Here is a 25,977-nt window from a genome sequence, read left to right as displayed (position 1 = left end):
TACATTTCCCAAAAACACAGACAGACAGAGGGGCTGGTTAGGCTCGGCAGGACACAAGCTAATACCAATTAAAAAACATTTGCTTTAGAAAGAGGGAGGGAGGTTCTTGATCAGTGCTTTACTGAGAGCTAAACTAGAGTTCAAATATGCAAAAGACTTAGTTTCAGATGGCAGGAGTACCCATACAAAACTTCAATTTAGTGTTTTTTGCCTATACCTACTTCAATTAGACGGCTACTAGCTTTACGTGCCCCTAGAAAGGACAAAGACATTCTGGATTTTAATCTGAGTGCTGCTGACCCATTATTTAAGAGAACCTACTGGCTACATTTCCTCAATCTCACACTTTCAGCAAGCAGAGGAAAAGCTCTGCAGGGACAGCAGTTTCCCTGCTTCAAGAGTGTTCAAAGGCTGTAATGGAAGCTGCTCCAGCAGAAAGGAGATGCACAAACTTACTGCAGAGAAGAGGTTTTGTACACATACAACTGCATATACATGTATGTCTATACACACTATGTTTTTTTATACACTGATTTGGTTCAGAGTAGACTCCCCTTTGTTAATCCTTTAGCAAAACAGACTGCCTCAGTGTTATTTTAACACAAGCTGCATGTAGTTGCAAGCAGCCAGAAATAATGGCAGGACACACTGCAGATCTGAGCTGTTTCAAAAGCCAAACATCAGACATGCTGTCTGTGTAATAACTCCTACATATCAAAAAGCATCTCATCAGGACATTTCCCAACAGGCTAATTTAAAATCACTGTTTTAAATACCTGTGCTGCACTTCATATTATATTTTCATTTTGGAAGGGGTGTGCGGGTGTACCATCTCTCTCAGACATCTGAGAAAGCAGAATTTAGGACATTATCACAGTGAGAGAGACCAGTCTCAGCCCAGGCCTTTCAATTGCACAGAATTTCCAGTTAAAAGTGTTCTTGATTTCAATAGAAATGAATGCAACATTGTTCCTTTAGTCACATCCCAATGATCTACCTCTTTTGTTATTTTAAAGTAAACCTCTATATTTTATGTTCCAAAAAGTGTGTTTGCAGAAATCAGACACAAGAAATATGTAATTTGTTTAGAATTATCTTTATCACTTACAGGACTGGTAAATGCATCAGGAGTCGTCAAAGCTGGCTGCTGCACATGCTTTTAGCAGGATAGCCATGCTGCACGTGCAGAGTAAATTAAGTCAATTACCTTGAAAAAAATTTATATTGATCCCCTAACAAGAGTGACATAAAAGAAAAATAAACATTAAGAACAAAAGCAAATGTTTGTCCATATTGTTAAGAATTCTGAGACACAGCATATACAGAAGAAAATTATGGTGTAATACTGTTCAATGAACAAGCAAAAATATTGAACGTTATGTGATCTCCCATTAAGCAGTGCAACAACTGAAATCTCAGACTAGGCTTTCAAATACCAATATAATAACAAAGCATTGGCTAGTCTCATCTTATTTTTAGATAAATTACCCTAATTTTTTCATTGTGTATTATGGATATAGTGCATCTGTCCATCAGACCATGAAAAAATACATCACACTCCTTCCAGATAAGGAAACAAACATTTATTATAAACTGGTAGTTTTATAGAGCTAAAAAGGTAAACACATACTTAACAGAAAGATTACACAGTAGAATAGAGTCATCATGAAGGCACATAATGAGAACTTAAATTTGAAAGACGTCATCTTTTAGAAATTTAAAAACATCACTGCCATAATTGTCAATACTCACAATGGTTCTTGCACACTACAAAAAAAATGGAGCTATTCTAGAAGACATAGACTGCTAAACTCATCTTCCTATCACACACACACAGTACACTTGCTCATTGGTCACAGTCAAACAAAATGATCTGGGAACTGATCTCACAAATCAGACAAAGATACAAGAATGCTGGCAAAACCAAGAAACATTCAGATCAAAAAGGCATTGTACATACGGATTATTTGGATAGAAAGACTTTTTGTATTTTAAAAAAAGTGCAAAGTCCAAGGTTTCCCTCAAGGGAAGGCCAAGAGACACAGCTAAAGCTGCCATTTTCTGAAATCTGACAAAACAACATTTTATAATACAAATTTTATGGAGTTGTTATATATTAGTTGCTATATATTCTTCTGGACAATTAACATCAGCCATGGAAGCACTGAGCACAAATTTATATCTGACTGCTTTTTAAAAAACTACAGCCCAAATAGTCTTCTGTATGTAGAACATGGGAAGTTGGTTCAGGCAGTTACTTATCTGCTTTTCTGCTTGATTTTTGGTTTAGTTTCTTACAAAAACAAACACAAAACAAAACAAAAAAAAAGACCCTTAATGAGCTAGCAGGAACAATGTTCTTCCTTCAATAACCCAATTTCAGGAAGTAGTTTCAGAACATCATGGTAAGTATAAAGATAAACCCAAATTTATAAAGATTAAGACACCACACGCTGCAGAAAGCAGAAAAAGTGTACCAAGTGAGTTTGGCAATAATTCTTCCTCTATTTCACTGCTGAGGCCTGAAGGCAAGTGAAATGCAGCACCACTACCACCTCCCAAGAAAAAAAAAGTCAATTTCGAAGTATTCGGACATGGAAATATCTACTTCCTACACTGAAGAAATGCTGCCTCAGTTTTTGAGGAAGAGCTATTTCTCAAGCACTAACAAGTTCTCAGTCAGTCTGATGGGCACCTGAGATCAGCAGTCCCATCTGGTCACTTGGACAAAATACTTCAGTATTTTAATCTCTGATTTTCACACACACAACCAGCACAGACAGAAGACTGTGAGGGAAAGAGAATTTATCTCACATGACAGTCTGTCAAATACAATCCTCTACTGGCTGAAAGTTCATAGTGGACTGTAGCCCTCTGACTAAAGGAAAAGAATAGTAAGGAGTCCAAAATGAGAAGCATTTCCCTCCCCATGGCAGCTACAATGTATACTCTGCTATTGGCTGTATTATAATAACTATCAGCTTAATACTGATAGTATCCTCCACCCCATTTTTAAACTGCACTTGAATGGAATTGATCCAGGAACCAAGCTTTTTTGTTCCTGTTTGTTGCAATCCTACAAAACGTGCATCTGTAACCCAAAGCTTGCCATGGTCAATGGTGCATTTATAAGAGCAATGAAAAGCATGTCCAGTGAAGTAAGTTACAAAAATCACTGACTGCATTACAAAAATACCGTGTAAATCCTTTTGAGGTGTTCCAATATCATGGAACAGTAGTTTCTCAGGCTCTTATTCTTTGAATTACAAAAAGAAAAAAGAAAAAAAAAGAAAAAAAAAGCCTCAAGATAAAGGTGATGGGCTATATTTTAATGTGTTACTTCACCTCTGTCTGTATCTAAAATGCTACTTTTCACAAACTTATGTCTTCAAAAAAAACAAGAGTAAGTACTTACTTCTAGGTGTGCAAAATTTTGCCTGTGAATTGTTTCAGGATAGGCAGCGTGACAAAAAAAAAAAGTCACTTTCATGTATCAAGGTAGTATAAATGCTTACCTTTGGTTTGATCCAAGCCAAATAAGCATTTAGAGAAGACAAACACAAAAAAAGTGCCAAGAGTAAAATCATATTGTTGATTTAGACAGTTTCTTGATTATTTTTTGTTTGTTTGTTTTTTAAACGCTGTGACATTTTAAAGTGCAATATAGCTATCTGTTTAGAAATGGTGAACTAGAATTTAAGAAAGTTTCTTCCCACTTGAAGGCAAAAGTAAAAGTTGCAGCATCTTTCCAGTACAACCTGTCTCTAGTTGTGAGAGCAGATAAATCATTTTTGTTCTGGTGTTTCCAACAACATGAGAAGCATCTCAGCTTTTTACTTCAATTCATGCTATTCCCAAATTCTGCTTCATTTTTTCATATACAACATAGCTGATGCTGACAGCTGGAAGCACTTTCATAAAATTAGGGGCTATACCTCTATAAAGTCCTCGGACGCCCTCTGTAGCAATAATTCTTTGAAAGAGAGCAACCATATTTAGCTGTGGAGCTCCTTCCACCGAGGCTAGAACAAAAAGATAATGTGTTATACAACAGCTCCTGTAATATTAAAATTCTTAAGTAAGTATCAAACACCTGGGTGGTGAGTCCAGGGCCATCGATTAAAATGTGAATCCTCACAGAGGATCTCTTTAATCCCAGACATTTGAGAGATATTCATGTGTCTAAATTCCACTGAAAAAGCATTATCCACTGACATTCCTTTGGAAATCTAGGCTCCTGTCTTTTAGTGTGCACATATCTACCAAGTAAAAATCTCAGCTATGAAACTGTCTTTATGAAATGTCCTCCAGAGCAAACATTGCTGTCTATCTTCATAGGATGCTGCAAGTCCCCTGCCACTTTACTGCTAAAATTTACCAACTAAGTCCTTGGCTTTCCAAGTTGGGTTTTCTTATTCCCATGTCTCTGCTACAGCTATCTCACAAATGATACAGTTTTATGTGACCAAACAGAAAGATTTTCAGTACAACAGGACTCACCTTGAGCCTGCATGCGTGTTCTGATGAGAGCAAGAGGGTAACTGGCTAACTGCCCACATGTGCTGGAAGCAGTACCACATCCCAACAATACAAAAACCCCAGGGTTAGCAGAGCTTGATGCATAGTGTTCTAGCCATGTACTCTTTAAGAGCTGCCAAGATATAAAATTAAGTTATGACAAGAGATCTGCAATTAAGTAAATACACAAATACATCTTTATTCATAACAAATCTTATGGTCTTAGTCCTGAAAACCACTGATCTCACTGTGCCAATCCTACCCACTTACTTTTGAAGCACGTAACACTTCAGCACACAGGCTAGGACTTTAACCAGACTACAGTACCTAGTGCCTGGAAGGTAAGTCTTAAAAGATCCAGTAGCATCAACAGTGCCTTTTTTGAGCTGTAAATACTTTGTGGGGAAGGAGAGCTACACAGCTCAGCACCCCACAGGGTGCAAAAAAAAGCTCACACAGCTGTGCATGTCATCCCATGCAGAAGATAGGATGCAAACTGCAGAAAAGAACTTCCTTACTGCTTTGAGAACATCTGCTCAAGCAATTCTGTTGATTTCTACTGCAGTGTGACAATAAGATTTGTCTAGACTAGAAAAATAGTACTCTGTGAATCCAAGTTACTTACTAACTTTGAAGCAACACCTAGCATCTAAGGTAAATAGAACACTTTATTTGTTGTTGATGGGAGTAAGAAGTACCAGGTCCTTTTGAAAGGCAAGAGCACTGTTTCAAACTCCTCGCTGACACTCCTGTGTCAGCCACAAAGTATTCTGGTGACATGCACAGACATATAAGGAATTCAGGTTACTATAATCCAATTATAAATCAGAGAAAATGACAAAAAATATTAATTATAATATATGGGGAATAAGGTACATAATATTAATATCACCGGGTTTTTAAGGCCCATATTTACTAAAGAACATGTTCCTCAACAGCTATTGAAGTATACAAGTATGTTGTATTACCATGATCTATATATAATCCTGCCTTATATTTCTTGTTTGGTACTGGCGCATGTAAGGACCCATCAGCACAGGCACTCCTCCAGGAAGGGCAAACAAAGGAAACTGTTCAAGTCAAGTAAGATCAGTGGAAATTCTCATATATCTATTTTAAATTGAAGGCAATTGCAATATTGCAAGCTAAATTTAACTGATAATACATGTATTCTAAAGAATTTTTAACCTTTTTGTAAACTGACAGAAGAAAACTACATACAATCAGTGATCTAAACTCACCTCATAAACAGCAAGATCAATGCCAGCATAAGGAATTATACCCAAAATATTAGGAATATAACCTTTGTAGAAGGCCTTTACACCTTCTCTTTTTAAGATCTTCTTAGCACAGTCAAACATCCCAGAATATTGCCCTGTTTTACCCACAGCAAGTCTTGTCTTTAAAACCTAAAGGGGAAAAAACAGTAGTCTTCATTAGACACATATTTATTAATGTATTTGTATTTTATAAACACAGGAAAAGACAGTACCTCTCTGCTTATTCAATCATCCGGAACTGCTTTGCATGTTGGTACTTCAAATCTCCTTTGCAATAACTACTGTTAAGGTTTTGTCTTTGGGTTTTATCACTAGGGCAGAGTAGCACACATACACTAGCTAGTACACTAGTTTACAAACTATTAACCTTTTAAAATTTCATTTTATTTTCTCTTCTTCATTAAAACAGGCAGATTTTTATGAGCTTGATAGCATGGGCAATATTTAATAAAGATATTAACTAAAGAACAAATCAGAGCATCAACATACTAGCAGATCACACCTGATCTGGGAACAGCAAAAGATGTTAAGAAAATCTTTCAAAAAGCATGACTCTTTGAGAGGTAGTTATGGGATATAAAGATTGTGCACTACTACTGAAACCCAGGTTCTGATTAATAATGCAAATAAGTCTACACAGCACCTTGGGACAAAGAAATTAATACAGAATCCAAAAGAAAGCACAGAGGCAACTTCCTGAGTAAAAATTTGGCCTACTTTAAAGCTTCATTAGACTGCAACTTCCTAAGGAGTTTTGTGGCACTTGTTTTATAAAAAACATTTCCAGGACAGTATTATATCTTTGTTAGGAATATCAGAGCATCTTATTGTGGAAGAGTTCATGTGCCTCCATTGATCAGTACAATCCACATTATCTGCATAACAGTTCAGTTATTCTATTTAAAATTTTCAGTTATTCTAAAACTTAGCCCACCCCTGTACTCAGGATAGCTGTGATTCAGTGGCTTTCAGAGCAAGGATGCCATTTTAAGATATTATCACTGATAGTAATGAAAACAGAAACAGATGAGTTCCATTCCTACTGACACGTCCCCTTGTGAAAAGGTATTTAGGCTACATTTGCCATTACTTCCAAATCTTGTTGGTGTTGGTTTAATCCCAGACCATACATATATTCCAGTTATTTGCACAAAATTATAAAGTTTCTGGGGAACCAGAATTAAAGACAAATCCTAATTCTTTTTTTAAAAAGCAAGATGTGAAATAGCTACCATAGAGCAATTAATAGTTGCAGCATAGGCAGTACCACATTCAGGTATGTCCTGCAGAGGAAAGAGCAGTTAATCCACTCAGCCTCATCTATAGCTGTTCTATTCTCCCCTCCTCACTGACCTCCTAATCAGACTCAGCTCCCAGTCACCAGTTCTGCTACAGACCTTGCTCACATACATAGCGGTAGAAAAAGATTTCTTCCACATTTAGCAAGTAGCTAGAATACCTACTTAGTTTTAAATGCATTCTTGGATTTTTTTTTTCTCTGAACTAGGTTTTATTTAAACATTGCTTTAGACAATATTAGACAGACAAATATATATTAAAAAGTCAAGTATCAATTAGAATATAATATATTATAAAATGCCTAGTACTGAAATTCTGAAAGAAGGCCAAAGTAAAAATAAATTAGAATATAGTAATATTGAGGAATTCCTACAAAACTTCCAAGAGCAAAATGGGGTTAGCTTTGGAAATGAAACAGATATTTGAGAGTGTCTCAAATGGAAGCAGATTCTCTGTTGCTTACCTCCATGGGATAAATAGAAGTTTGTGCTGTTGCTCCTGCCAAAGAGCCAGATACAAATCTTTCAATGGTACCTAACTTCCCATCATCTTTAGTGAGTAACTTCTTATACTGCACAGTTAAAACACATAAACATAAACATCACATGTTATCTGGAAGAGGCAAGAGTTATTACGAGAGGCAGGAGTACAGTACAAAATGTCTTTTCATGCTGTACTCACTTTGTCATGTATTTACCGTTGCATTTACTAACCCAACAAATTTAGAACTACACTCACTGCAACTCTGTATTCTGAAGAATACCACAAATATTCCAGTCTGTAAGAATCCTTTACATCAAATACCTCAGCTACCTGCAGTTCTGTCAGGTATTTCATGAACAGCCAGAAAAAGGGTATCCACACTATGGCCCCCAGGCAACAAAGAGGAACCCAATACCCTCGTAGATCCAGTTCTCCAATCAAAGAATGAAAGATCAATTAGCACATTTAGACACACTGAAGAGAGCTGGACACTGTGCTATTCAAGACAAAGACAACTTCATGCAAGAATGCATCATCATTCTTGCACCATCAGCTCCTGAAAAGCAGAGCAAGAGCAACAAATACTGTGCTCATAGTTACTCTACAACATCAAAATCTGCTATTCAGCTTTAAAATAGCCCAAAGTTAACTTGACTTTTTGTTGCTTTTTTTTCATAGTTGTACAGAGATATGCAATATGATCCTTTATTCTTACCTGAGGCACTAGCAAGTCTGAGAGGAAAAACAAAAAATCTTTTAACTATACCAAAACAGGAGTTCTTTTTCCAGAGGAGGATTAGGCCTTACTATAAGGGTTAAAGCTGATTCAGAGGTAAATATAACTCTGAAATCCAGGATGAAGGTATGTGCCATGACATCAGACTTAAGAAGAATCCTGTATAGGTTCTGCTAGCATAATGTGCTAAGTTTTTGGTTGTCGCTTCAAAGCAACAAACTAGATATTAATGCAGTACTCCATATAGCTGTGCATACTGGAAGATGACTTAAAATCTGTAACATATTTAGCTTATTTACACTGCTTACAATACAGTAGCAAAACCTGCCTATGACCAAGTATTCTATTAACAGAATAAATAGACTATTTTAAATCTGAAAGTCACTCTGAATTACTGTGACAAAAGCTGTGACAACCATGAAAAGAACTCCTACATAATACATCAGTGCAAATAATGACCAGTGAGAGTGATACAGTATTTCATTTAACAGTATTTTAATTCCTGATCTTACCTTTTCATAAGCCCAGAACTTAATAGCTGTTTCAGGAGCAATTTTCACAACATTTACACCATTTCCCCTCCAGAGGGATAGGACACCACCTTCTTTCAGCATTTGCTTAAAACCGCTGGCTATATTCATTTTGTTTGATTTGGAACCATGAACCTAAAATAAATGAAAGTCACAGTAAAGAACACCACTGATTAGACTGTAAAACTCATCACCTAGGTATTAAATTGCTTAAACATATCAATTAGAAGAAAAACTTCCACCATTGAAATAATCTTATTTTAGTGGCACAAGTACTATAATTTTTGACAAAAAGACTATGGAAATGACAGCTTTCATGAACCTAAAATACCAACATTATCAAAACATCACTCGAGCTCCAGAATTTACACAATGTATTTGGCCATCAGTTTTCCATGACAGCACTCCAAAAACTGAGGAAATACACTGGAAACTAAAAAGTTTCTGAACTTACCTGCATCATCACTTTAAGGCGATCTAAGGGTGCTGTACCCGTTCGAGAGACAGCACCAGCCACTCCTCCGGCCAGCAGCTGTCTCCACCATTGTCCTGTCTTCTTCTCTTCCTCTGTAAACTCATCTGGAACAGTCAAACTGTCTCCTATATCCAACACCTATTAGATTCCAAAGCAAAGATATCATCTCATTCCATCACTTCGTTTTTTTTCCAAAATTCTCATTCCAAATGAACTTGCCATCTGAGAATGTGTATATATAATGCCAATTAAAAATAAATAAAAATATCTATTTTCCATTCTATAATTAACTTGCTGTACATCACTATTGCTATTCAATTAATAGGAACTTTCAATGACTTCTACCTAGATACAGAATAATAACACCATGGACCCACCATTTCAAAGACTGCACCATCATCATTAAAAATTATGGCAAATTTCTGCCTTGAGTATGGCCCAAACAAAGACATTGTGTCATGATCAGTAGACTTTTACAGTCTGTACAGAAGCTCAAATGCTTATATGTTGCAGCTAACCTTTCACTGGACAGCCCTCTAGGATTAGTCTGGTAATCTCCTAAGGATGCTAACAAGAGATTTCTCTCTCACTTTAATTTATTCACACATACATGGGATTTCTCATTCCTCTTGCTCCCCTAACATTTTAAAGTAGCATTTGTATAACTGCTGGAGCAGAATAATCTATTTCTGTTAGTGTATTAACAACTGTGTATTAACTTAAAAAATTACAAGTTTGACCAATGTTTTATTTTCTTACCAGTTACACTGAAAGACACATTAGTGACTTTTTTCAGCTATGAAAGTTTGAAAATTCATTAAGACGTGCATGTTTCTATTACCATTCAATTTGATCAAAGAAGGACATTACTAGAGGCTTCAGCAATAAAGCTGTCCAAGACATAAGACTATGGAATCCCATATATCACTTAAACATAGTCTCTGCTCTTATGTAATTTTTAGTCATGATATATGACCAAAAAAAAAAAATACACTGTAGATAATGCAAAGCCAATATTATACATCAATTAAAACTATAAAGAAGCAAGAATGTTTTAGTAACTGGTAAGCACTGACCAGAAAGCATGATGATTGATAAACTGGGGGTTTCTTTGGTTGGGTTTTTTTAAAACTACTGTTGATGTTAATTGTAGACACTACATCCCCAATTTATGCTGCGTTCCCTATCTGTTAAGTAGACAGAATACTGCCTTGTTCATTTGGAACATAAGAATTGCAGGATGCAGAGTATGGATATGGCCACTGGACAAGCAGGATAAGCACCAACTATTCTGGATATTGGATGCAGAACAGATTACTGAAATATACTTCCATCTTTCTGACATTCATGGTTTCCAAATAAGGAATCATCAGTTGCTCAACTACATGTAGGCATCAAATGATTGATTAGAACTTTCAAAACATAATTTCAATGTTCTTAGAGATATTACACTTATCTAGCAGGGATTAAACCTTGTTTCTACCAAGCCCTAAACACAGCTAAGAGAAAAAAAAAAATGTAAAAATTGAGGTTGTTTATTACAGAAAGGCCACAGCCGCCAACACAGCTAACTGGTTTGAAGACTCTGACAACAATTTCACAATAAAAACAGACTTGGAAGAGCTGTCAGTGCCATCCAGGCATGTGAGGTCTCACATTTACTCTTATCTGAAACACCAGCTGTGTTGCCATATAGCTAGATTTCACTTGCTGTGATAACTGGGTAATCAGCTGACTGCAACACTGGAAGATCACAAGAGACTTGTATCTAAAATTGTTTTTTGGGGGTAACTAATGGCATTCCATAATTAAAAAAATTAAGTGTTTTATGTTTAATACTATTAACACAACACATTCTATTAAAGGTTTTTTTTCCCACTAATTAAGCTGGGGCTGGGACTACCTGATCTCATAGCAGAGCTTCAGATGTTTTCTTCAGCAAACAGGGTACTTTTTTACTCCCATTTGGGAAACATTTCCAAACTGAATGTGAAACACTCAGCTTTCAAATCTCATAATCTATTTCTTATTATGGAAACTAATTCCTAAAAATATAAATAATCTTACTATAGTCAACGAAATGCATCTCTACCCAACTTTATGGATTACTCCAGTAAGTTACAGGAAGGTTATTTCAAGGACAGGCTTACTATTGATTTACTTACCTTATTATTTGTTTTTAAAAGTCAGTCACGGAGGTGGCAAGGTCTCCATTCAACAGTAACTTAAATTATCTGCACAGCAGAAAGACTATTGCTGTGTATTCTGTCATTTTTAAATGAAATTGTATAGCACAAGAAGTGCATGGGAACGTGTGCACAGAAAATCATTAATGACATTGGTGATGTTATTTTATGACCATATAAATGCAAATATTAAACTAATTTCAATATAAGAAACATTTTAAATGCTTCTATAAATTGTTTCAACACATCGAAAGCACTGAACATGTACAGTACAAAAGTACTGTAATGTGAAAAGAGAAAGACTTAGCACTGTAGAACATCTTTCTGTGGAACATCTCAAAGGAAGAAAGATTCCTTCCTAAGAATTAGCTAATTACTGGCAAAGTTTAGATTAAGTTCTTTATTCAAAAGAAACTTAAAACACACTATTCTTTAAATGGAGGCGTATGGAGTGAAAAGGAAAACCAAACAATCTTAAATACAGGCATGCTTGAAATATAACAACTGTGAAGTGTGATACTCAACACCGCCAATTAATTTGTCAGACTTGAACAGAAGAGCTGTGCTAAGTTAAAACAAAAGTTAAACTTACAGTGGAATGCTTCCAATATCGAATTATCTCCTCAATGTCTGTAGCTGGGTTAAACATAAAATGATCTCTCCACTCATTCCAGTCTACTGTCATCGTCCCATCAGCATCGATACTGAAAAGAAATTTAACTATATAAGGAAATAGTATCAGGGCGGGGGTAGTTCTCTTCTGTTGACCTTTTTCCTTTTTAAATAGTGGCCATCACACCATTGACAACTAACTGAAAATTCCATACAGAGACTTCAAGGCTAAATCTGCCATGTACTTTCAATACTATGCTTTCCTATCCAAGTGCATCTGGCACCTTCCATTTAAAAACATACTATAATGCTTCATTGTATCAACAACATTTACAGGGAAATGAGTGTTCTCCCAGAACCAGATGCTCAAACTGTGACCAGACTTATTGTCAGCCAAGAATAGGTAGACTATGTGAGAATTACTATAAAGTCACCACTGCAGGTACCAACACCTCTCAGAGTTATAATCCCACTTACCTTGTTATCTGAATATAAAAGGATAATAATTAACAACACAAAGAAGCTTCAAATACTTTAATAAATAGCAATTCCTAACCTTTGCAGGATCTTTTCAGCCTGTTTTTTTGAAATGCTTATACCCAATATCTTGAGGGACTGGACAACTTCTGATGCTTCAATTTTTCCTTGAAATATTAAAAGAAACATGACATATTTAAAACATGAAGCTTCATACACTTAGCACCTTGAAGCTCATTAAGTTCCCTTTTAACACCTATATAATAGAAAAGATAATTGAGAATCAATTTAAACACAGATGATGTATTTTGATCATCTGCTACTCAGCCTGAGTGAAGTTAAGTATATTCAAATTATGCAACCAAATGAGATGCAAACATTCAGCAAGTTAAAAACTATTTTATCTGCATAGATACTCAAAAACTTCCTTATAGTTTCTCCATTTGGGGAACAGAGCCCCAGATCAACAGACTTGCTGAAAAAACACTATATATATTTCACTATAGTGAAAAAACACTATATCAATTTATTATTTCAATCCATAATAAACTATAATTATGATCCTATTAAATAAAAGCAGTAGGAGTTAAATATGAACAACTTTTTGTCTACAGTTTAGACAAAGAATATAAACTATGATAACTTTTAATGCAGCTTCTTCAAACAACATTTGAACAAATAAAATAAATCAAGTCCTACCATCATTGTTTTTGTCCAGGCTCTTAAATGCCAGTTTCATTTTTTTCTCATGATCTTTAAGATACCGCATAAATTCTTCAAAATCTAGCTGTCCATCCTGGTTAGTATCTCCAGCTTTGAAAATTTTCTGTTGAAAGAAAATTCAACATTTGACTTATCAAAATTACAGCAGGTCACAAAGCAAAAGCAACATAGCACAGCCCTGACTGTAAAAGAAAAAAGCATCATATTGGTGGCTGAAGGAAAACATCTAAGCATACACTTCAGAGTTATATTTTGAGAAATTTAACACGTGCTCAGTGTTTCATAAAGAGAAAAAACACTCAGCAACAAATATAGATTTAAGAAAGCATTATTTATTATTTATACAAGTTTTCTAGTCAAAGATTTTAAAGCTTCTTAACAGTGTGTTATATCTACAGGTACCAAATAATTTATGGAGGAAGAGGTGGGGGACAGGAAAATCATGGAAAGGTAACAATTTTAAGACTGTGACTTTCCTGGTTACACAGGAAATTAGTCAATATGTCAGTAAAATTAAACAGTTTTAACTGTTCTCTTTGTAATTCATAAATTTACTGGACTAAAGATAATACAGCAATTCACCAGCTGACCAAAAAACAAACAAAAAAAAAATACAAAGGTCTTGCCTGACTAACACTTCCACTCTCCAGAGTTTGAGAAGGAAGGCAGGGCTTCCTCTTTCAAACTAAAACCCTGACAAAAATTTCAAGCAAATGACAACACACATGTAACAAAGAGAAGTTATCTTCCATTTTTTTATTTGTTTCCTAGTAACTGTCCTGCACATAAGAAACATCTACATGTAAAATTAACTACAAGTTGAATGCATGGCATACAACTGCCAGAACTGCAAGAAACACATCTGAAACACAGCCAAGGCATACACTTCTTTATCAACAAACAGCCAGAGTAAATTACCATCTTCTGGGGTGAAAACATACTTTTCATAAAAGGGAAATTACGGCAGCCCCCACAAGCATCAGTCTGTAACTGCTGAGGCATACTCACAGGCAAAGCCCAGGCTCAAAAAAACCACCAGGAATTATTAGCTTGGGCTTTACACCACAGCAAGGGCTGCTCCACACAGACAGAGCTAGAGAGAGAGCAGTAGGGCCCGGGAGAGGTAAGGCAGGGCAAGGCCCTCACTACACCACAGCCCCCTTCCTTCCATCTGCTCTCACACTCCCACAGCACTGCTGTCTCCACTGGCAGGATGCAGGCAGGGACATCCACCCCAAAAACCTGCTCTAGAACAAAATACCTAAGGCAAAACTATGCTTCGACTCTTCTTTTGGGCATCATTCCCTGTGGTTTTCCTAAATGTGTGAAATCCTGCAGGGGCATAAATCCACAGAAGATGGGCAAGAGACCAACCTGACAGCACAACCTCTACATTAATTTGCAATAAGTTTCAGAGGACTTCACATAAAGCACATAAAGCATATGCCAAAAATCTTTCCAAATACCTTCTATTTTGCAGACTGCCTTGTGCAACTGTAGTTTCTGAATAAAGTAACTCTGAACAAGATTTGCACAGCTGTTCTAATCTACAAAATCCATTTTTAATCATTTTGTTTACTGCACTATAATTAGAAAAAGTCCTCAAAAGACCAAAGTCCAACAATTTCTAACCTACAGAAACTAAAGGAAGTTAAACACTCTTGCTGAGGTGTTGCTAGTCGGAAAGACAAATGACAACACATGAATACATTTATGTTGCCTCCTTTGTCTTTTTTACTTTCTACTGAAAGAAATTTATTTCAATGTGTAATGTCAAAAAACCAAAATTGTTAAGATTACCATATCTTTATCAATGGAAGGGAGGAAGATGATATGGAACTCCATGGTGAAATAAGAGACCAATTACTCACCTCTCATAATACAGTTATGCACAATAAAATAAACTCAAGTTACTGCACACTCAGATAAATTTGCTTGCTATTATCTTAGGAAAATAGTGTTCTTAGTACATTCGTAAATACAGCTTGATTGTCATTCCTGTCAATAGCCTGTCAACAAGAATATGCTCATCAATTCAGTTCCATGCCCTTGCCAATACAGTTAGGGCTGGTCAGAATTTCTCATAACAGAAAAAATAGTTTACATTTATTTAAGTTTATGGATAAATGCCTGAATTAAAGAAGGGTTAAGCCTAATAAGAATGAGTAATAGACAAATCATTACAAAAGACCCAAACAAACAAATAAAAAACCCCAAACCAAAGACCACCATTAAAAATCACTCTACCCATAAAAGCATCCCCTCTCATATCCACTCCAGCCTTAACCTGCCTTGTACCCCATCCATGGCACCTCACACCACAGTATCTGAGTGACCTGGTACACTCCCAGAAGCTAATGAGAAGAGGTAATTTATATAGCAGTGACACACAGTGAATTCTGATCAAAGCAAATTGTTCCTATTCCCTACTGCTGTATGAACTAAACAAACAAAAATGTAGAAACAAGGAAAGTGCTGTTCTGGCTTGCAGATATGACAAAACTTGAACTAAATTCCAATTACAAAATTTTCACTGCTGCAGATAACAAGAGCCAAAGAAAACAAATTCCTAGGAGGTTTAGAGAGCTGGCAATTAGAATCTGTGAAGGAGGGCACCTTTCATCTGCCAAATGAAAGGATTTTATATTGCAACAACTAGAAAAGGATAAGCACAACGTCCCCTCCATTCCCCATTTTTGTTTTTACAGTTATTTTCCAGACTTCAAGACAGTCTCAGCCATTCTCAGTGCAGCAGAACAGAATCAACAGAGAAGAAAAATGCTTTTTCCTCACCACGTACATGCATTTTTCTCACATTAAAAATCTAAAAGTTCATACAAGCAGAAGTCTCTTACTGTCTATGAAATGTACCAATTAATGTGTTAAATTTTTGGATTAAAATAAGTAACTTGTAAATTTTCAGAACTACCAGGAATGCTGAAAAGGAGCTTGCTTTTCACTTGGAGGGCAGAAACTTGGAACGGGGGTGTGGGGCTTATTTACACCATGGGCAAAGCCAGCAGGAAGAAACTTACTTGATTCTCTAGCACATTAACTCAAGAATAACCTGCCCATTGATGGCATCAAATAATAATCCATGTTGGAAGGGTCCTCTGGAGGACATTGAGCACAACAGTGTCTCACAGCACTTCTGATTAGATCTAATTTGATCAGGTTGTGCAGGACTACATCCAATTGAGTCTTGGACATCTCCAACCATGGAGATTCCACAGCCTCCTGAAGTAACCTGTTCCAGCAGTCAATCACCCTCACTTCCATTCCAGAAGGAATACAACTCTCCTGTTCTGCACTTTGTATACCACCAGATTTTGTATGGGTACAACCACCTGTCACTGTGCCACTTCCCGGTTCACCAACTTCTCTGATGGAGAGCTGGATGCATTTCAAAAACAGGCATACTTACAGCAATAGAGCAGGAACCAAACCAGATGCCAGTCCTTTCCTGAAAGTCCTAGAAAACAATGTTCGGTGTGCCTGCCACATAAAACCTGCCATTTCTTGTTACAGGCTTACCTGTGGGATAGCCTCACCTTTATGAAGGCCCAGCCCCAAAAGGAAAATATTTATCTCTCAAGATGTGCCATTTCTTTTCTCATTGTTTAAAGACAATTCATTAAACAAAATTGTGACCACATACAGAACTGCCAAGTACTGACAGATATAGGAAGATAGTTAAGATCATCTTTCCTCTTAATGCTACTGGCCTTCATGCGTATGGCCTACAGGGGTCCTGTGCTGACCTATTTGGTCATAACACTCCTGTCTTTTTCTTTTATATTTTTTTCTTAAAAAAAAAAAATAATCTGCTACTTTTGTTCTTTTGCTGCTGTGTACTTCATTAATACAGCTGTTTTCAAAGTTCTACACAGTGAGGCAACACAAGTCTGAAAAGCAACAAGTAGACTGAAACACTGCAGAATTTTGGTTTTAAATTTCTGTATTATATAAAGCATGTTACAGCAATGAATTCCTATTCCTCCCAAAGGCCTCTGTATTTGGTGTGGAAACTAAAGCCAGAAGGTCAACGGACAAAAAATAATAATCAGAAAAAACACAGACAGACTTTATATACACCTACAAATCCTGACACCCTGCAAGCAGCCTGATGAATGACTAGATTACTCCATGCCAAAGTTATGAACTTTAACACATTAATAACTGCAATATAAAGACAGAGGATGCAAGATACTATTTATCTTAATGTTTTTATGTAGACTTTCCTTTTAAATTAGCAGTTTAATTTTTATATTACTTAGTATTATTATTTGTGTACTGTGCATAAGCCTTAACATTCTGTTTATAAAACTGAATTGTTCATGAAAGACAGGCTGCTCAGTACAAATGATTACCAATCATTTATTCATTATCTTGTTATTTCAGCTAATTAATATAATGTAAAGAATATTTAAAAGGAAGTGATCCATGAAAAAGTTACTGAGTGTTTCTGGTGTGCTACAAGGTTATTTACAAGACAAGCAAAAAACCAACGCTTAAAGACACATAATTGCTGCAATTAGCTATTCGTTGTTCTGTAATCTATGACTAGACCTCTAAAGGCAACAGCTACAAATACTGAATGGAAAAAACACCAGTAAGACAGCATAAATGTCTTTGGCTATTCAGACATTTCACAACTTCTTTTAAAACTAGAAATAGTAGTAGAAATAGTAGATACAAAACCAGCCATGCCGTTCCCTTCTCTATTTATCGTTTTGCCCTTCACCTCCAAAATAATAATTGCCAGTCATTCATACAGGTCTGCATTCTACAATTATAAGATTAATCTTATTGGAAGCCAAATTCAGTAAATGCAACCCCTCTCTCTTTACTGGATATATACCCTACTGTACTAAAAATTAATGTTTTCCTTTTCTATTCCCGTCAAAACTACACAAACTTACGACACACAATAGTAACCCAAAAATCAGTACCAGAGATTATTAAGGTCAGTCTTGTCAAACTGCATCAGCTGAGAGAGAAATTCTGTACAATTGGAAAGGAACTGAGTCCACACAGCATTATATCATAGAACAATTTGGGCTTGAAGGGACTTCTAAAGGTCACCTAGCCCAATATCCCAACCTCTCACTCTACAAAACACACTTATAAACTAGGCTGCCACTTAAGCTCCAGAAATCCAACACAACTCAACATTTTGAGCAAGTTATTTGCAGTGCCTAAAAAAACCCCCCAGTTTGTTCAAATACTGCATTTGTATTTATTCATTTCCCTTCCAAAGGACACTACCAACATGTAAACAGTAACCAAGCAGAATCTTTAAACTTGCCACTGACAGACATTAACAGAGTCTCCCACCCCAGTATAGTAGACTCCTGCCCTTGGCAGTAGAAGAGATGATACTGTTGGAAGTAGAAGTAGTAGAAGAGATGATACTGTTGGAAGGTTGCAAAGCTTCCCCTTCCTGTTGTCCTGAGCGCCCCTAATCTCTGCATCACGAAAGCACTAGCAGCAGTCTTCTCACTGGTCCATTTCAGGTAAAAGAAGCTATAAAATCAGCCTAAAAAGGAAGAGATGCAAGCCGTGAGTATGCACTCCAGTATGTCTTGCAGAAGCTGCTCCCTCCAAACCTGGATAAACTCTCTCAACTCATAACTATGAATTAGATTCCAAGAATCTGAAACAGCATAAATGGAAGATGTAAAATATCCCTTGTAACTTCATTCATCATTCCTAACAAGTTACACTGTTATTTGTGACTTTGAACATACTTGGTAGACTGATTTTTTCCATTAAACAAGACTACTGTGCTACAAAAACATCCCCAACCTACAGTCAACTTAAAGATGTATCAGTTTACCTTGTTAGTTTACCTGAGACACACTGCTGTCTCAAAGGATTTAGCAAAGCATTTCAACATGCGGTCAAGAGATCCTCCAGGGGTGAGGGTGCCCATATTTGGTTACTGGTATTCTTGCCCTTGCAACAAGAGGAAAAATTCATCATTCGCTGTACCCTGTTGCTGTTCAGGAAAAAACCTATCATGTTAGTATTTTAAAAATTCATTTTATCTCCTTGGCTGTTTAAAGTGTTATGAAAACAAATATATTCATCTTGCTCTTCTATAAGGGAACTTGGGGACTACAGCCCACATTAGTAAAAGCATCTGAAGTTGTACATATTGAAATGAAATATTGACTTAGTTTGCTTACAACTGAAGTCAGATATATCACTGAAGATGTTTGTGGTATTTCACAACTAAGTGACAATTATATCTGACTGTGGGAACACCTATTAGGTTTTAAAAAGCAAAATTTAAAGGAAGTACATAGTTTCACTTTTCCACAACCACAAGATGTGACATCTGGTTTCCTAAAAAGCTGAAGATGCCCATCTACTTTAAATCTAGTTTTGGCATAGTGTTGAAGTGACAGAAGCTTCATTTCACATAAAGAATGACAAACAGATGTGACAGTATTGAAGCTTGTAAGACTGTGAATCCACCTATCAGATATGTTAGTAACTTCTAGGAGTAGATATAGTGTGATCAAAAATGCCCGTGTTTCTTCTAAGAAGTTGCCAAAGTAACCAGTGTTTTTTGTATATTTCTTGCCAAGCTACAACATAATGATGAGGCTTCAGTTAACTCAATCTACTAGCCTTCTATATTTGTCATGTAAGGGAAGTTACCAAAATTAAGAAAAGCTCAAAAATCTTAATTTAAAAAAAAAAAAAAGAGTGAAGAAGTATTCAAGGACATATTTAACGCAGTAGTTAACCAAGTATGTGCTTTCTGAACTAAGAACAGCCACAATGTCTCAAGCTCTGAAGCACTGCCCAGCTGTAGATTTCAGAAGGCAAAGTACAGAGGGAAACACCACAGACCTGGCCCTGCTGTCACCAGCCCCCTCACACCCAGAGATAGCCCTGTAACAGGGCACAGGGGCCTGCCTTGCCTGATGGCATTCTACATTTTCTTTGTAGCACTTCAAGTGTTATGAGTATTTTTAGACTGTGTTGGACTAAAAAATTTTCATAAACACAGTCAACTACGCTAAAGAGACCATATTTTGCTTGCTGAGAATTTAGTTTCATTGTGTCCTCTTTTCACCACACAGAAGTGTCATCACACTGTTTCTTCATTTAAGGAGCCTTAATAAAACTAAAGACTTATGTCAAAACCTGACAGAGTCAGGCCAGATAAAAGCATTATTTCATTTCCAGAATGTTATTAATTTCAATAACATTTTCCTATTCCTAGCTCCAGGACTCAGTGTATAAATAGGACCAAAATTTGACTGCTTGGCTGTTTCTACTGCAAACCAAAACTTGGAATATAGGGTTCATCTCCTATAGGTTTACTGTAAGGATTGATTGCAACAGAAGGAAAGGGTGAACAAAAATAGTACTTCATACAACCACTCACACCTAAAACACTCGGAGCATTCTGATGGCACAGGATGAGATCATTTGAGATCTGATCTATTTTGCATTGCTACTGGACAACTCCACTAAATGAAGTGACCATACCATAAAGCTTTGCAAAGTTACCCATTCCTCGCAGGCAATACACTACAATATGAAACAGGAGTCATTCTGGCAACCTCTAAGCAGCACACATTTCAGATTTTCCAGTGGTTTCCTTTTGTATGTCAGATACTGTCAGGAGACAAGTCAAGTAGACAGAAGGTCAGGAGCTTCTGTTACATTATGCTTTCCTAGGGAAAAAAATGTATTCTTCCTTAGAAACACATGCAACCTCCATAGCTTACCACATGGTCTCACATCAATTCTCATACCTACAATGTTACTTCACCTAACAGAGTGTCTCATCATACATCAAACATTAAAAAAACCCACCAAGACAACTTACAAAAAGTGAAATAAAGAGCGTACCAGTACTCTTGTTACTCAAACGGATAGCAGCTTTGTATCTTTTAAAGGCCTTCCTTCTAGAGAGGAATTAAGTTTCAAGAGAAAAACTAATTGACACCATGAAGATGGTAACTTCAGTGGAACCAACCACTTTGCAGTGAAACACAGTAACACTCACAAAGTCCCAGACCAAAATGTAACCAGGAAGGAGCTGTGCCCCCCTGAAGTACAGTGACCAATACTCTCATGCATGTGGATTTCATCCCATGCAACACAAGCCAGCCTTGAAAGTATTTTTGTCAGCCTAACCAAGACCCTTAGCAACAGTGCAAGCCACGTGGCACCAAAGCCTCTTCTGCTTTAGGATGCCTCACAGTCTGCCCACCCCATGGTGCCACTGTGTTGGCAGGGCTGAGCAGTTCACTGGTAACACTTTGCCATGTTGTATAATATTTCCACATCTCATTTCCTTACTCTTTAGTTACACTTAACTATAAAATTACTTCTTCCTCCCCAAATACAAATATGATGACTTAGTACCTGACTTCGTTAATAAAATACCTTCTTACCAAGCAATAAAAAGCCATTTTACTGAACTAAACATCACTTTAGAGTTTGAAGCGAAGTCGGAGAAAGCAGCTTTGAGCTGAGCAGGTTACCTATGTAAGTAAACAGGAAAAAAATTGAAAGCGAGTTTTATTGAGGCTCTCTTATTATAACAAGTCTAGTTATTAACAGTTATATATAACTAATCCAGTTTCTAGTTCAAACTGTGCCCACCATTAAGTTTAAAATAATGAGTACACAGAGGTTTAAGTGTACTCCAACAATTCTTCTATCCCTCTCAAACATGCAACATGACTCATGGCTCATTTTGTTTACTTTGTGTTTTCTCAAGCAACTAAGGCACTCAGTTCCTCCTCTCCACCGCATCCAGGTAAGTCTAGCTTATCTGCTGATTTCATGGGTTTAATTCCAGTTTATAGTACAGCAACAGAGAATAACTTGACAGATTAATGAAAGGCAACATGACAGCTCTGAGAAATAACTTGGAAGTTCTCAAAATTTAGGAAACCACTTGTGTCTGTGAGTTTTCAGTGAATTATGTGGGGAGACCACCATCATTAAACACCACAAAATTAATTGGTGAGCTGTTCCCCTGTTGTTCAATGTAAATAAAAACCCCAAATTGTTAGTCAAACTGGTACAACAGGTTTTCAACAATGTGTCTGTTATGTGTGACTTAATATCTCAATTAGAATGCTCTTAATACTGACAACTCTCATGGATAAGCACACAGACTAAACTGTCCCTCCTTTATATACCCCCCTTTGTACACAAAGTATACATATTGTAAATATGATTTTGACCAGAAGTAATATTGAAGTTAAAATGTGCTTTCATTGATACTCTCACACAAGCATCATTCCACTCATCCCTTAAGCACAGGAAACAAAGAATTAGATATCACAAAAAGAGGTAGAATAGAGACCAAATAATGAGACCATGGGAAAGAACTGGCAGAGTGCCTCCTAAGTAGTGTAAGGTCACTGCAACTGAGACCAAACGTGTCTCTAAACACTTAAGTCAAAATATAAGTTCAGTTTCCTGAACCTCTTTTCAGAGAATGTGTAAGCAGTACAGGCAAGACATTGGAATGCCATCTAACTATTCTTTATACTGAAACAAAGAACAGGACTGTTACACTAATAGCTCCAGCACAGATCTTAGCTGTACCTGTTCAGCCTCACTGAACCTATGCACACCCTACAGAAAACAGCTAAGAAAGAGAAGTTTTCTTACCAGTTACAGGTTGGATTTGTTACTACTGCACTGGAACACTTGATGAACACTTGATGACCCCAGTTTTACTGACTTGTGAGGTTACAGCATTGATAACAGGGGACAAAGACATTTATTAGTTCAACCCAGCCACTGCAGAACCCACAGAAAGGGAGTGTGCTGTCTGCTTCCTGGTTTGACACCCACTGTTACAAGCATGCACTTTTGCACAGAAGGGCCTTGGCATCAGACACAGCCCATGTCAAGAAGAATCATTTCCTTTCCATGTATTTATGGAGATTCAATAACTAGATCTGATATCACAACCTACTGTTGCTCAGGCTTACTTACTGGCTGCCTAAAGCAAGCCTTAATTTATTCTGACCTAGATCATGCAAAAACATGTAGTGACAGTCAAAAGCTGCGAGTTACCATCCTTTATCGCGCTGGAGGGAGGAGTATGCTACCAGATATCGCGCAACGGAGTCAAAGGAAGCCAAGACTCTAGACTCGATAAGACTCTAACTCGGTAAGCCCGCTCGGCAACAGCAGGGCCGACAGCCGCACTGCCAGCACCGCTTCCCCTCGGCATCCCTGGTTCGTAAGCCCGAGGCGTGCCTGTAAAGGCAGCCCATGGAGCAGGCACGGCCTCCCCAGTTGGGAAAAGGGCAGGCCCGAGGCCAGAGTCATCCAGAAAAGGCCCAAAGCCGTCGGATGCGGCTCGGGGTGTGGAGCAGCTCCCCAAGGCGGTTCCGGGAACACCACGACAACCGTCAGCCGGGCTGCTCAGTCCCGGCTGGGTGGGGCGGCCAGGCCGCGCCTCGCCCTCCCCACGGCCCCGGAGTGCCGAAACACGCCGAAACACACCCCGGGGTGAAGCGGCTACAAACCAGGGAAGGGCAGCCAGCGCGCCCCCGTGCCGCTCTTACCTCCTCCGCCTCTTTTCCCAGGGGGATGCCCATGGCCCGGAGGCCAGTCTGGAGCTCGGCTATATCCACCTTTCCATCTTCGTTGAGGTCCAGCTTCCTGAAGAGATTAGCGTACCGGGAGTCGCCATCCCTGTTTCCGTCGCAGGCGGCCGCCGGCAACAAGAAGCCTCGGAGGAACTGGAACATGGCGGGAGCGTGCGGTACGAGCAGCCGTCCGCTCGGCCCTCGGCTCCCCCCGGCTGGGCGCGGACGGGAGGGATCGCCTGTACTCCGGCCACCGGCCGCAGCTGGAAGAGCCAGCCCAAATGCGCCTCAGCGGCCAGGGGAGGAGGGCTCTCCCATGGGCACTCCCCGCCTTCCCTCCTCCCCCTCGCCGCTGAAGCGGGAAGCGAGAAACCAGCGGCTGAGGGAAGCCCTGCGTGCTCGCCTCAGCTCTCCTTCCTGCACTGACACGTCTGTATTTGGCTAAACGTTACTAGTACAGGTAGAGAAATACCAACAAGGCTTCAAATAACTTAATTTGGATACTTTGGCTCAGTCTAGGCACCAGCGCTTAAGGATTGGTTAGAGCTGCGTGAGGGGCCGTCTATGAAAGAGATCGGCATGTTTAGCCTAACAGAACAAAGACTTGGAAGAGGAAACGTCTAGGGTTTTTTTACTTTATAATTATTTCATAAATAAATCAGTGGAGTAAATGTAAAAGAGATTATTTAAATGACACAGCAGGTATAAGATCAGTTAAATAGAAAATGCCAGCAAGTAAGCTCCCCATGAGAGAGCTGCAGGAGAAACAAATGCCACTGAACGAGCATTGCTTTCCTGGTGCATTTTCAGTCAATATACAACGAAGGAAAGTGCATTTCAGCCTCAGAGAAGAAACTTAGTAGCTTTCCACAAACAGTAATTAATAAAGCAATCATGCTACATTGTCTGACTAGAGACTGATGGGTGTTTCAGAAAGGGATAGTCACTACTAAGATTTGCACATGGAAAGGTTGTGTGATTTACTAAAGGGTCACTGAATCGCAGGTTAAGTGGTGTAGGAAGGGACCTCGGGCAGTCTGTAGTCCAAGACTCAGAGTTTAGCCACTAACTCAGAACAGGTTACCTCCAGAGATGGAGGCTGCACAATCTCCCTCTGACTGTCCTTGGGGAGGAAGCTTTTCCCCTTCAATCCAATTCAAACCTATCCCATTTAATTTTGTGCCTGGTGTCTCTTAACCAGGCCTGGCCACATTTTCTTTATAAAATCTACCTACTGTCTATACGGACCAGGAGGGTGGAGGCCTCCTTTTAGGTCCCCACAAAACCTATTCTCCACTTTGAGCACGCTCAGCATATCCTCACAAAGCAAGTGCTCTATCCACAAGAATTCTTGATGGTCCTCTGCCAGTTTATCCATGTCTTTCAAGTGTTGGAAAATCTAGAAATGGCCTAAAGTATCTAAATATCACCTACCTTGCACAGAGTAGAAGGGGATAATTACTCCTCTCCAACTGCATGCTCATGTTAATACAGCCCAGTATGCTGCTGGCCTGTGCTCAGCTCGCTCTTTGCCAAGAACCTCAGGTCCTCCTCAGCAAAACAGCTCCCTGGCCTACATCTTTGCAAGAAGCTATTGATTCTTACATGTAATACTTCACATTTGTCCTTGTCAAATTTCATAAGATCCCTGTCACGCCATCTCCAGAACACCACATTCAACCACACCACGTGGTCCCCCACAGTTTCAGGCCATCTGGAAACTTAACGAGAATGTACTTTGCTGCCTCCACCTTACTGATAAATACTTTAAATGAGACTGGTCCAACTATAAATGTTACTTTAGTACTACTGCTAACATTGTGTATTAGAACAAGCACTGTGAATACAGTCTAATCTTTTCTGGGATAAGGAATTTTGCAGATGTTACTGCACCCCAGCAACATGATACTTTTAAGTAGTATTTTTAAGTAGTGGCCCTTAATTCTGTTATTCTACTCATACCATCATCATCACAACTTTATCAGTACAGTGAGTGCAATATTCTCTTTTTCCACTAATCCAAAAGTACAATTAATAACTAACTATACCAGTTATTAAATACACTAGGT

The 25,977-nt window shown here is 38.1% G+C and overlaps 1 protein-coding gene across 1 annotated transcript; it reads right to left on the bottom strand.

Moving 5' to 3' along the window:
- Positions 1-1,561: 1,561 nt before the first annotated feature.
- On the bottom strand, positions 1,562-24,264 carry SLC25A24 (solute carrier family 25 member 24). Its single transcript, XM_008503303.2, has 10 exons — positions 23,885-24,264; positions 13,296-13,422; positions 12,676-12,763; positions 12,100-12,211; positions 9,301-9,459; positions 8,829-8,981; positions 7,561-7,668; positions 5,760-5,927; positions 4,501-4,651; positions 1,562-4,022 (listed from the first exon to the last, which is right to left on the bottom strand). The coding sequence occupies exons 1-10, from the start codon at positions 24,068-24,070 to the stop codon at positions 3,844-3,846; spliced, it is 1,431 nt and encodes a 476-aa protein (XP_008501525.1). The 5' UTR covers positions 24,071-24,264; the 3' UTR covers positions 1,562-3,843.
- Between the last annotated feature and the right edge of the window lie 1,713 nt (positions 24,265-25,977).

This window comes from Calypte anna, chromosome 8 (genome assembly GCF_003957555.1).
Source record: "Calypte anna isolate BGI_N300 chromosome 8, bCalAnn1_v1.p, whole genome shotgun sequence".
Classification (NCBI taxonomy): Eukaryota; Metazoa; Chordata; class Aves; order Apodiformes; family Trochilidae; genus Calypte; species Calypte anna.
The sequence above is the reverse complement of the archived record's forward strand: the minus strand, read 5'-3'. Positions and strand labels throughout refer to the sequence as shown.